Consider the following 13,345-nt stretch of genomic DNA (forward strand, 5'->3'; position numbering starts at 1 on the left):
TGTTTGTTAGAGTCACTTTTTTATAAGCTTGTACTGTTGGTAAGGCAATCTTAGACATTGAAATCGTAAAAATACTATTAATGTGTAAAAACTTTTCGATTTGGGAAGCGCAAAAAAGACATGTTTAAAGCACACTCAGTTATTTAGTCATCGGAAATTAAAAACAGCGCGGAAAGACGAGGACCAGACAAAGAAGTGACACGGACGTAGCGCTGTTTACAACTGAGTTTAATGAACGGAAACTCGCAATATATATTTGCGGTGTCACGAACAAAAAAAGAAAAAAAGAAGAAAAAAAAGAAGAAAAAATTCAGCCCATGTGATGTATCACCAATTTAGTCATATAGGAATCGGTAAATAAATCTTTATCAGTGAAAAAAAGGGAAGACTTTGAAAGGAAAAAAAAAGGAATGAGAAAAAGGCTTTGGCACAAATATGAAAACTGCTGCACTGGATAGTTAAGGAGGAACTACAATTATTATTTTCTATAATTTTGGTAGTGAAAAGATTGTAAAGAAATCTATCGTACAAGGCTATAGTGTACAACATCGAGCAAGTACCCACCAAAAAAACAGATAATTTTGACATGATAAGTGAGCAAATTTGCCTGAGCCTTCCCTACACATATGCTTTATATGTAGGGTTGTTCGTTTTCGGGTAAAACCCGATTTTACCCGATTTTTACACCCCGAACATGTTTCAGGAGAATCAGGTTAAACCCGATTTCTCCCCGAATTCCAAAACCACATAACCAACCTATTTATTTTTATGCCGCACGGAGTTTGCGGTGCACACATGCTATCTACCCCACCTCGGGAGGATAGTGACCTGTAGTTCATTTCGCAAGCTGTGTGCAGCACCGTGGACGCTACACGGCTCTCAACCATCAACCAACCGCCCAACAAGCGCGCCTAACTCACCGTGACATTCTCTGGAGGCCGGCTGAAGAAAAGCGACAATAGGTGTTGGGGCCTCGGAGGGACATTTCCGTCTCCCCGCTGTGCATGTGTAACCGTCTCGGCACGCCACGTAGCTTCGGCCCTGCTGCACGCAGCTTATTAAATGCATTATCAATCCCTCTTCGACCGCTGTTAGATCTCGACACCCAGCCTGGTCTCTCGGGTATCGTGGCCATTTCGCTGGTGGTCTGCCTTTCTCACGAACAACGTCCGAGCCGGTCAGTCGGGGGAAGCAGATCGGAAAAACTTAACAGGTTTATTTCATAGCGAAATATCTGATTGAAGACGACCGTCCCACAAACGGTTCTGGTTTTTGTTGACACCTGAGGGAGAGGAGGATTCCCTGGGCGGTGCTTTCCCTGAAGCGACCGACGGCAATCAAACCAGCGGAGCTCTCCCCCAAGATAAGCTTAATTTTCGGGAATGGCAAGACGACGATTATCCTCCACACTCGAATACTATAATGGGGATGAAAGCTCGTAATACCCTAAAAAAAAGAAAAAAAAAAAAAAAAAAACGAATGTAAAATTTAGTATTAAATTTAACCCGAAAATACCCGAATTTCGGAAATTTCCACAAAAAAAACCCGATTTCTCCCCGATTGTCAGCTTGAAAATTAGCACCCGATTTTTACCCCCCGAATTTAAAAAAAATATAAAACCCGAAAACGAACAACCCTATTTATATGCCATAGTCAATTCTGAAATCTACGCAGAACAATAGTAGGAGCTTATATGATTGTGGGCAGATTCTTTGCGCCAAAGAACTTAACCTCACTCAATTCGTTCATATCAAATGTGCAAGATTTCAAGTATCAGTACAACCGGGCTACAGGCTCGTCTCCTCCCTTTCCTTTAGAGCACAGGAACAGTTTCCCACAGGATTAAGGGACGCTTTTATTGTCTACGGACAGTCTGGAATGGCAGCAGACCAATAATGAGAACAGGCCAACATACTTTAGGTGCCGATTGAGTTCTTCAATGTAATTCTTTTGGTCAAGAACAGCTGTCATGCTTGCAGGCTCCACACTAAGAGAAAAAAAAACACGACCATGGTTACAACACAAAAAGGTCAAAGATTATTTTAAAAGCCATGAAACCAACCAATCTAATAAGAACTGCAAAGATGCCTTTTCGAAATAGATATTTAAGACATTACAAATAGCAAGGAACTAATCTTGAAGGCATCAAGGAAAGCATCTTTACAAAACTTTGGCAGGCATTTCGAGATATTGCAACACTACTTGTTTGAAATGACAACAGTCCACGGTACGAGATATATATCGGCGAGGACACACAACACGGTGAACGCTGCGATGAAATCGATCAGATAAAGTCCTATTGGTGCGTGCCCGAGTAGCCTCAGCTGGCAGCTTCTCTGACGACACAAACTGAGAAAAAAGAAACAAAGAAAACAAAAAATGTGTCTCGTTCCCTAGGCACTTGGAGCACACTCTCTCTGTTCGGGGCATCTGTTCTGACCTTGACAGACCCTGGCTTGAATACTGCGCATGGTCCTCTCTGATTTAATGCATTCATAAAACTGCTATTACCGCCAATGAGGCACGAAACTAGGGTCAATGACGAAGCAGTGTCAAGGCAGCATGCGTAAGTGCTGAGTTCTACATGACATGGTGCACCCAGAAAATGACTTTAAAACATGCATATCTCTTGTAGAGAAACATGAGAAACCAGGCCTGGGACAGGCAGCCATTAGCCGCATATTGAGGAGCCATCTGGTGGAACCGCTTGTAACCAGGCAAGGCGAGGACTTCACCTGGCAGCTACACCGTGCGGTGTCCACACCTATATATATCATACACCTTGCAACAGTCATACCTATGGCAACTTTTTATTTTTAATTACCACATTATTTGAATATTCATTGTAATATTCAGATTCATCAAAGAAAAACAACTGTTAGCTTACCCCTCAGGCAGATCTGAATGGGAGTTCTCCCTCAGGTAAAGTCCAAAGTCTATAACACCTTGCTGAGGAACAGGAACGAAAGAAGCACTTATTAGACTCTCTCAAGCGCGAGGATATTTCAACGACAGGCGACCATAAAGAATGCCGAGCAAAACCAAATCAGACCTTACCTGTGAATCCAAATCTTCCTCCTTGACACAGAGATTGCAATCAATCACATTCAGACCGACCAAGAGGCCTCCTATGACAATGGCTTCTTCAGACAGAATCAGAGCATCATCCTCATAGTAGTCCCTGCATCACCAAAATAATGAGAAGTGTGAAGTTTACTTTCAAAGAACTCCACAAACTCTGACAAATATGTAATTTACAGGCGATTCACTGCTCTACACTGCTTGTTAATAACCCACCTGAGGAGCTCATCTTTTCTGTCAACCACAAGGCGAAAATAGTCTGCCAGTTTTTTCTGCATCAGCGCAAGCCTCAACCATGCTCGGGCTCGACCGAGTTGGCTCCTTTAAAGCAGGAGAGACAAAAACATGCCTCAAGCATAACTGCAATGCAGACCCTTCCAATATAACATTTAGCACATTTCACATGTTAGAAAGAAACACATGTTCAAGGTTCAAATCAAAGTGCATGCTTACTTTACAGTGGGCAAGTCCCGCACACTGGCGGTGATGTCAGCAGCCTCCGGGACAAACTTTTCTATGGCCTCTAGTACGTTCCAGAGCTCCTTTTTTGGTCCAAGAATCCCCTTCTTTGCTAAGGGGTTGAGAGCAATGGTAGACTGATTACTATAAGGCTCTACAACACAGCTTTTATGAAGTTCTAAGAATACGGTATGTACCACGCAACAGCTGGATATTGTACAATATTGTACAATGGAATGCAACACCCGACTCTCGTAAGAAAGACGAAAATTTGAGAAATTTTCACAAGATCCCAAAGCAATATAGGGTCTCACCAATCGATGCCCAACTGAACCATCACTCTTAAAATATATATCCCAGCCAGACACAAGTACAAGGAAGGCACCAAACATTGTCTATGAACATCTTTCAAAAATGCACATGTACACAGTAAAACTTCTGATCTTGAGAAAAGAACTAAAGGCTTCTCCGTAACCATATCTCAAAAAAAAAAAAAAAAAAAAAAAAAAAAAAAAAACACAACAAGGTTGGTAGTTTTAAAGGGAACTTTAGTTTCACAGCCAAGAAAAAGCCTATCACTAAGCTACGGATGGTGAGAAATACTGTGGCCCTCACGTTTCAGGCCGTGCCTCAAGACATGCTCGAGGAGAATGAAGAAATGCTGGAGCGGCGCGTGGTCCGAGTCGAGCATACGGCCAAACTTGAGCGAGGATTCGATGAGCTCCTTCACAACCAGCTTGGTCAGGTTGAGCAGGTTGGAACGCTCAATGGCCACGGGGTCTCGATCTGGGCATCGGGTGGTGGCGGTCAGGCACATGGTAACGCATCCACACTCGGCCTCAAGACGATTAACAGGGAGTGACACATTAAAAACTGCAATAAACTCATCCAAAAACGAACAGATGTCCAATGCAGACACTGGTGGGTATCTGGAAATATCTGGCACCATCACTTTAGACCCTGCTGAATCAAATATGTCAAAGCATGCTTCTGAACAGACATTTGGACTGATAATAAAAGTCATAGACACAGCGAGGAAAGAGGCAACATGCTCCAAACCTGTTTTGAAATAGTGAAGCAAATCTTCAAGATTTCCACACCAAATGATGGCATAGCAAACTCTTATGTACTTGATACAGAAGAGTAGGGGAGCAGAAAATGTCCAATGAGGTATGCACAGACAGAGCATTAGAGGAAGGAAAATGTACTGCTGCCAATGGCCACACATAATTAAGCAGTATGTATGTCACTAGGAAGAAGGCAATGTGAAGACTGCCAAAGCTGTCACTATGAGGCACTAAACTGTACAGTCCTCTAAGTCCTTCCTGAAAACATTTCAAAGAATATTACTAACAGGAAGCACATAGTCATCTCCCGAGCCCTGGTCTTAATTTACGTTCGGTTCTATGACACTAATTCTTGTATTCAACATGCATTCATGTATCACATGTATTCTTGTATTATGACTAGGATTCCTTGTTTTGGGAGTTTATTTTACGCAAAATTTGGAGGGTGTTTTTCAGAGTTTACTTTTGTTCGACTCCCAATTCTCTGAAATTCGGAGTCCAATTTCGTAGTGTTTCCTATAAAAAAAAAACTAAACACACTTGTATCAATATTTCTTCCGCTGTATTCGGCGTGGATGCCATTGCCATTGGCAATACTGATTTGTCTCATGACAAAAATTGCACACAAGTGTTGCTTAGATAAACATTGATACCTTAAAATCAATAAACCCCTAGAGGCAGTCGCTGGGGAGCAAGTATTCATCCCATCCTATTTCATCGACCTACCCCGCAGTTGCGCGAGGTGGAGTGGTAAAGGATGTAATAGGGAAGTTTCAACTGCCCCTCTTCCCCATTTTATGCTATCTCTATGGTCCATAGCTTTCACTGTCACAAAAACACAGCCTCTCCTTCCTCTAAAGCACAGATAGCATGGCCCAAACTGAAAACCAAAACAAAAGCTTTTGTCGTGACCATAAAGTACAATGACCTGTTGTCCTTTTTTTTATTTACATGGAAATCTGCAGAGCCATTTTGGCATTATTGCAGGCTACGTTGTGAACAGAACTTTTCTCGTTGTCAAAACTCTTGCACAAAAAAACATTTTTTTAAAATTTAGCACAAACAAAAACTAAAAACGATATCAGGCAAGTCACTTAATACTGAAAATATTAAAAAGAAAAACACACACACACACACAAAAAAAGCACAATTTTACCACCAAACACCAATTTCAAAATTAGGCAAGAATACATCCGTCAACAATTTACTGCACTCTTCGATTGTTTGGGGAAGAAACGAAAAGGCAAAAATATTAGTGCGACAAGAGTAAGGTCGAATTTTTCTTGGGTTGTCTGCTCTTCTGGACACATAAAAAAGGATCATGCAGAAATGTGACCCCGCTGATAAGAAGGCGATTGTGATATATATATATATTTTTTTTTCAAGAAATTTTAACCTAAAAGATGTTCTTTGTTCGCTACCTGATCCCCAATTTAGGGTTCCCTTCATACTGGTGGTGCTCGTTCCAAGTTGGTAACTATATAAAACAAATCTAGCGCACTGGTTCTGAACTTTTACAAGTTTATTTATTACTGTGGTTCTCAACCACAGATGTTTTTTGGACCCTTTTTGGATCAGCGGAGAGGATTGAGGACCCAGTTCATCGCCGTGAGGGGAAGGGAAAGGTATAGGCTAATTATAATAATAATTTACTAAATAAATATAGCTAACGGCTTGTATGAAGTAGACTTTCCCTCACTGACATACACATGAAAATCTCATCTGAAAATTGGAACGGTTCTTTTCAATCTGGAAAAAAATATGTTTATTGCCGTGCTTGACTGATGAGGTAGGGCTTCACGGACCCTTAGAATGTCCTCGCGCACCCGAAAGGATCCACGGACCCTCATTTGAGAACCACTGATCTATTATAGATTGTAGTGGGGGCTCCAGACAATTGATGCATACTCCATACACGGGCAAATAAAAGTAAAATAAAAAGTTTCCTTAATTGTGCTTCACCTCTGTCGGAAATTTTATCTTACAAAATTAAGCATACATACTGCCTTTAGGGCAGGCATGTAGCCAGGATTTTGGTTCAGGGGGGGGAGGGGGGGGGCGGGCGACGAAGTTCCAGCAAAATGGAAGATTTCGGGGGGGGGGGGGGGGGGGGGGGGGGCCCATGGGCCCCTCCCGGCTACGCGCCTGCTTTAGGGCATATCTACATGCGCTTTCCTCGTGAAAGCACTGGACAGCATAACACCAAAGTACTTTACATTTCATACGGTTTTAATTATTTCATTATTTACTATACAGCCAGATGAAATAAGACATCTTTTTCTAATAAATCTGATGTCCACACCACTTAACGTTTAGATTCATCTTCCGACTGGAGCACCATTCAGAAATTTCGTCCGTTGGTCTGTAAGAGATTGATATTGTTCACATCCTTAATTACCCTATAAACAATGAAGTCATCTGTAAGTGAACCTTGACGAGATAAGTGGTAAGACCCCTTTTGACAATGGTCCGAGATTTGAAAGATAACTGGTGGCATTTTACCAGGACCATTGACGCTGTGCACTGATCAAACTTAATTGTAAAGTACCATCTTTTTTTGGTGGGTGGAAGGGGGGCGGGGGCCAGTTGGCATTGGCACATCAAAATTCAGAGTTTATTGGATAAATCCGAATTGGGCAAAATTTTACCGAGGGCTGTTTTTCTGAGTTATCCAAAAACACAAAACCCTAATTATGACATATATTTTTGTATTTTTGAATAACTAACCTACTCCTCTCTGTATTGCCTTCCGGCTCCGAGAATAAGTAAATACAGTGTCACTAAAAAAATTTTACAAATTTACAAAATAAACCCCATTTTTGCCCGTTTTCGGTTTCTGGTGCCCATAGAGCCCCATGTATTCAAAAACTCCGTCGGCCGCCATTTTCCCTTTGAAATTTTCAGAAAATCACTTTTAATATTTGATTAAGGTATCGGATCGGGCTGAAACTTTTGGCATCTGGTTGTGACCTCTAGTGCTACCTTTGAGAGGAGAAGGAGCGTTCGGCGATGCCTAGTTTATTTTTGCGGTAAAAAAAACCCTGTAAATTTTTTTTGTGACACCCTGTACATGAAATAAAATGAAATGAATATCAACAGTGTGACATAAAGCTAGGTCAGCGGCGTGCAATCTTTTCAGCTTGCGGCCTCTGAAGCCATATGGACATCCTTTGACCATCATTCTATTCATTCATTCATGTGCACTACTGTGCAGACACACAGAAACGACACAGACCATCAAATGCATAGGGAGTAACAGAGAGTGACTTCTGAGAATCAAATTGGACGTCTGCCAGTTCCTTGAGGCACAGCCACTCCCCATCCACAGACACCCTAAAGTTACACAGGTAAATGGTGTCCTTGGCCATGGGCCGACTGAGGTGGGGAAGTCAAGGAGCGTTCAGTAATCATTGATACTCAGGTGTGTGGCTGCTGTGGCATACATGAAACATTCTTGACAGTCGTTACCCGAGGCTTCAGACAATAACTAAATTACATTAAAAAAAATTAATGAGAAAAAAAAGTTGGGGCACACGTTCGAAGACAAAGACTGCCTCTTGCAAAAAAAACCCCAAAATATATGTCAACCAACACCAATTTCTGATGTAATAAAAATATCTACATATTCTCATCTTTTATATTCAGCACTGATTCAGAGCTTTACGAAAAATCGAAATATTTGGCTCGATCAATAGATAATTTTTACTGGATAAAGATCTATTGATAGAAAAGTTTTAGTTACTAATGATCTTGGGTCAACTCGCATTTATGTCAGGCCACTTGTGTTACGACTGACTTCCTGACAGGTAGTGGGGGTAGGATTTTTTTTCATTTTCCTAGCAGGCAAAGAGAAAGAGAGATAGAGAGTAGAACTAGAAAGAAGGGGATAGGAAGGTATTTTTAACGATTCGTTTTAATGGCCATTATTTTCGGCAGTTCCCAGACGGACTTCCATTTTCAAAATTCACGCACACACGTGAAATCCACCGCGCCGTTAGAAAAGCAATCGTCAACTGCGCCGCTGTGCAAGACGCCATCGTGCAGTGACAAAACACGAACCCTCTGGGCCAAATAACGAACGAACATCTCGATTGAGGAACACAACACGAGCTTCACCGAACCGTCCTCGCGCACTGGCAATCACGGTCGTCGTAGCTTTGGGTCGGCTTCGCGGTCGAGCTCAGCGGTGCGACTGAAAAAGACAGGCCTAAGGCCGTCGAAAAGATGCACACGGGGTTCTGCGTGGGCCGACCAAAGGATACGGAGTAGACGATGTGTCGGCGGCGTCTTCGGCGCCTCGGCCGAGCGGAGCGGTGCAGCGGAGGTCAGTCGAGCTTCGGGATGTCGGCATAGACGGACACTCCCGGAGTGTGAACGCACAAAAATAAAGGGCTGCGACTTCAGCCTAACATGGCTCCCGAAACGCCGATTGCGAGTAGCGTTTGCAATGCGCGAGACCTTTTTTTTTTTTCTTTTCTCGATCGATCGGTTTTGAACCGCGGGCGGCGGCGCTGCGCTGCCCGGGCGACGGAAGAGCGCGCGCGTGCGCCTGCTTTTTTTTTTTTCTTACATCGCAACAGTGTAGCGTCTTCGGCGACGATGTTTTAATATGTTAGCTGACTGGCGATTTGCCGACACTCATCAGTCACAAAAAGAAAAAAAGAAATAAGATTGATTTCTGTAGCTTTTTCGCACTCATCCCCCTAAGCATAAATTGTATCGTCAGAGAATTAAAAGAAAAAGTGATGAACTTGGACCAGGAAATTGACAGAAAATCTCTTAATATGTTATTTCGAGAGAAAAAACAAGAACAAACAAACGAGTCTTTCGAGAGGTTTGCTAACGGTGTTGTTTTATTTCGAAACCAACAAAAATATATATATCCTCAGAAAGTTCAAGACAAACTGGTCCGAACACCCGGTGCGAAAATGTTCGAGTGAACAGCGCTACTGTTGTACCCGTGCAAAAGATTTTCCCTGCTCGTTCTAAAAAATGCGCTCTTTTTTTTTTTTTTTGGTGATGATGTTTGTACTATGTTATTTCTGTTGAAAAGGTCCATGACAACGCCCGATAATGGCTGTAATGCACTTTCTTTTATTGACTGATTAGCACTTCCGTTTTTAGTTCTACGTGTTATTTTTCTTTCTTTGTTTTCTGTCTGTTGCTCTTTATGCACGTAGGAGGAGAAACAGACATGCTGAAAAAAGAACTTGCGCGGCGAACCCGATCAGAAACGCCCACATCGGAAGATCGAGCAATCAGCAGACTTCAGCTGCTTGGTCAGAGCTACGGCTAATCTACAAAAACAATGCGTGGGCACGCTGCTCTAGCAGCAAACTCTTATCAAACTGCCAACAAGCTAGCATCCGCACTATGCTGATTGTAATCAAACATATGAGCCACTAAGGGCTATAACAGTGCCGGACCGAACTTCGAACAGGCAGTGCATGCTTTTTAATGCTTGCATTGGCAGCGCCTGTGAACGAGACAGCTAAAAACCGCAACCTCAAGTTTAAACCAAAATGCACGTGTTTTCTAGAAAAGAGGAAACTGTCGCAGTAAATTAATTGTGATTGAGTCTAAAAAATTGGATTAGGTTCGATTTCGTCTGCGATTGACTGGCCGCATTCGTCTACTGGTTTATATGGAAATTTTAGGACTTGGACGTTACATAGGCGATAATTCCACAGAGTTAACACCAGCGTGAGCATTAAAGAAAGTTTTAAAACCGCCCTTGGCGAGTTTAGATGAGCCCGTCATATGGTCGTACACAAGCTTACTTGACTTGTAGTTCTTCTCCCGGCGGTGGTACTCCGGCGACACCAGAAGCACTGGAAATCTCTCCTGCGCGACTCTACCACGCGTGGTGTGTCTCTCTGAGGAGTCATTATTGGATGTGACACCTTTGAAAACGTTGGAATTTTCACCAGCGTCCACAAAACTGCCCACCGTAGAAGCCGCCATGACACCCGTCGCCTCACCCAAAGAAAAACGTGATGTGGGCGAAACCGAAACCGAACCATACGTGAAATACTTTTTCAGTGGAGCACGCCAGGAAGTATGAAATTATTCAAACGGTACTAAATTTCACGGTAGTCTGTTTTAAGCTGAAGGTTTATATGTGTTAGCCTCGAATTAAAGACGGGAGATCTTAGAGCTCTCCAGTTTTGGGCCAACGAGATCGCCAACAACATGAAATCGAAACCGAAATTGACCGAACCCCGAAAAATTGCTTCAACGCCTAACATCTTGACGGGCTTAACTGTATTAATGAACAAGTCTTCACCAAGAAAGTCGTAAACGTAGAAAAATGTTTGAACAACAGTAGAGGCTTTATTACACGACGTTTCGGGAAGAGACTTCCCTTCTTCAAGTGTGCAGAAAATACAGTTACCAAAGCGTTTTTAGAAAGACCAGAGGAGAGATGGAACATTGGAGAAAGCGAAAAAAAAAATCATATATATAATAGCACAAGTAAAAACACTTAAGCACACTCCAACAAAACACACATACAAAAAAAAATTACCAAGGGGGACACGGTCGCGGCACTCGTTAGCGAAACCAAGGAAATATATCACAGGCAACGGCCTCCGTCACGCTAGAGTTAGAGCTCCAGATCCAGAAAAATAAAATAACAACATACAGGGGTCAAGTCGAGTGAGCCCAAGCCAGTAATAAATAAGCCCGAAGTGTGTGTAAACGGACACCAGAAATGTCACACGTGAGTGGCACTGCTCAACAGAATACCGAGAACCACTCCAGCTCTAACTCCCCCTCCCCCCCCCCCCCCCCCAAAAAAAAAAAAAAAAAAAAAGTGTGAAGCTAGCAGGCGACGTACCCACATCGCAATGCTTTTAGCTATCCCTTCCAAGAGCTTTCTCTCTCCCCTGCTCTCCTCGGCGAGGGGGGAGGCGGTGTGCCTGTAGTACACACAAGCTAAAAACTAAAAATCTGCAACAGCCTGGTTTCCTTTTGAAATGTTTATACCACGCGGCGTTAGGGTTTTAAATTTAGATATATTAAAGGACTCTTCATTTTTGCGCATAATATCATTTTTTTTTAACTGCTTTCCACGATGATAATTTTTAGGCGCGTATGGATGTCGTGGTCGTCGGAGTTAAAGTGTGTAGCCACTGGTGTTTGTCCCTTATTTGAAATGTCAGACTTATGGTCCTAAAATCGCTCTTTCATAGAATTTTTACTTTCTCCTACGTATTGCTTGTTACACAGAGTGCAGTTAATAATATGTATCACGTCAGGTGTTTTGCAGTCGATATGCTGTTTAATATTTACGTAGAAATCTGATGCGGAGCTCGAAATTTTATCAGCGGTCAAAACGAACGGGCAAAGTTGGCAAGGAGTGTTTAGGCAAGGACCACAAATGCCGCATGAATTAAGTTTTTCTATTTACTTTATATTTCTACATAACATCCTCCCAAGATTCCGTGGGACAAATGGTGATTCGGGAAAATTTTTTTTAAAGTTTATCGTCGGCATGTAGGATGTTTAAATGGCGTTTCAATAAGGAATTCAAGCTTGATAGGTTCGAATAGTAGTTTATAACCAACGGAACCCTTGTTTCGTTGGGGTGAAACTGTCGTGTGGATTCAAGGAGTGTGCTACGTTTCAGAGCGGATGCCTTTCTTGTGGCGTCGTCAAAAATAGATGCGGGATATTTTCTTTTGAATAGTGTCTTCAAGGATGTTACGTTTTCCTTAAAGTTTGATTCTTCAGAACAAATTTTACGCAACCAAGGAAATTGGTTGTAAGGTATATCATTTTTTTTTGACATTTTGGGTGGTAGCTATCATAGCGTAGAGCCTGACACTTGTCTGTATGCTTTCTGTACAACACCGTCACCAAATGGCTTCCCATCTTTTTAACGTTAACTTCGAGACAGTTCATAGAGTCTGCTGAGTAATTGCAGGTAAATTTAATTGTACGGTGACAACTGTTGAGGTAACTTAGAAAAGAGAGGAGTGCATCTTCAGTGTCATTTCATATGATATATATATATATATATATATATATATATATATATATATATATATATATATAACGAAGATATATGGCGGGAATTTTGGCGTAAGTCCACACAAAGGTATCCTCAAACTTTCCCCTAAAAATATTAGCGTAATTTGGGGACATTCTCGACCCCATGACCGCGCCTTGAATTTGCAAATAATGATCATCATCAAACATAAAGTCATTTCAGTCTAAAATTAATTGCAATAAGCGCAGAATAAGCTACTGTCTGCGAGAGACGAAGGGTAGAGAGGGAGGAATTCTTCCACGGCTGCCAGTCCCTCATTATGTGGGATGTTATTGTACGAAAAGCTCACATCGATAGTAACTAGGGTGCCTACATGTTTCCGCCGCTCCGCTACATGTAGACACCCTAATAGTAACTATAATGCTCTCCTGCGATATTAAGCCGGATGCGTTAATATGGTCCGTAAGATTAAGAAAGTGTGTGGTGTCCTTTACGTAAGATTGTAGTAGGGGGGCATATGTTTAATCGCGTGGTCTACAAATTCAATTCTGAAATTCGTTGGGTTGGTGTGCCTATGCCTGATATAATGGGCCTCCCTGGATTGTTGGGCTTGTGAACCTTGATAAGCATATAGAAGACACCTGGATGAGCGTTTTTCGACTGAAGGTAATTATATTGATAGCCATTAATTTTATTGGAATTACGCAGATCTTCGAGTGTTTTGTTAATTATAATACTAAACCGC

The 13,345-nt window shown here is 42.1% G+C and overlaps 1 protein-coding gene across 3 annotated transcripts in view; it reads right to left on the reverse strand.

Annotated features, from left to right (window-relative positions):
- LOC8040449 (RUN and FYVE domain-containing protein 2) overlaps window positions 1-10,584 on the reverse strand; it is a 38,480-nt gene extending 27,896 nt beyond the window's left edge. The window contains exons 1-8 of one of the 3 annotated variants that reach the window (XM_029976540.3): window positions 8,870-9,071; window positions 7,843-7,982; window positions 4,156-4,326; window positions 3,535-3,652; window positions 3,298-3,402; window positions 3,058-3,181; window positions 2,888-2,949; window positions 1,916-1,987 (exon numbers count right to left, since the gene is read on the reverse strand). In XM_029976540.3, coding sequence (XP_029832400.2) covers window positions 1,916-1,987; window positions 2,888-2,949; window positions 3,058-3,181; window positions 3,298-3,402; window positions 3,535-3,652; window positions 4,156-4,326; window positions 7,843-7,982; window positions 8,870-8,958 — 881 coding nt within the window. In that variant the 5' untranslated portion in view covers window positions 8,959-9,071. Of the gene's footprint in view, window positions 1-1,915; window positions 1,988-2,887; window positions 2,950-3,057; window positions 3,182-3,297; window positions 3,403-3,534; window positions 3,653-4,155; window positions 4,327-7,842; window positions 7,983-8,869; window positions 9,072-10,377 lie in introns of those variants that run through there. The other 2 variants (XM_029976538.3, XM_029976539.3) reach the window with 2 other exon arrangements.
- Window positions 10,585-13,345: the final 2,761 nt, after the last annotated feature.

This window comes from Ixodes scapularis, unplaced genomic scaffold (genome assembly GCF_016920785.2).
Source record: "Ixodes scapularis isolate PalLabHiFi unplaced genomic scaffold, ASM1692078v2 PGA_scaffold3__209_contigs__length_174095766, whole genome shotgun sequence".
Classification (NCBI taxonomy): domain Eukaryota; kingdom Metazoa; phylum Arthropoda; class Arachnida; order Ixodida; family Ixodidae; genus Ixodes; species Ixodes scapularis.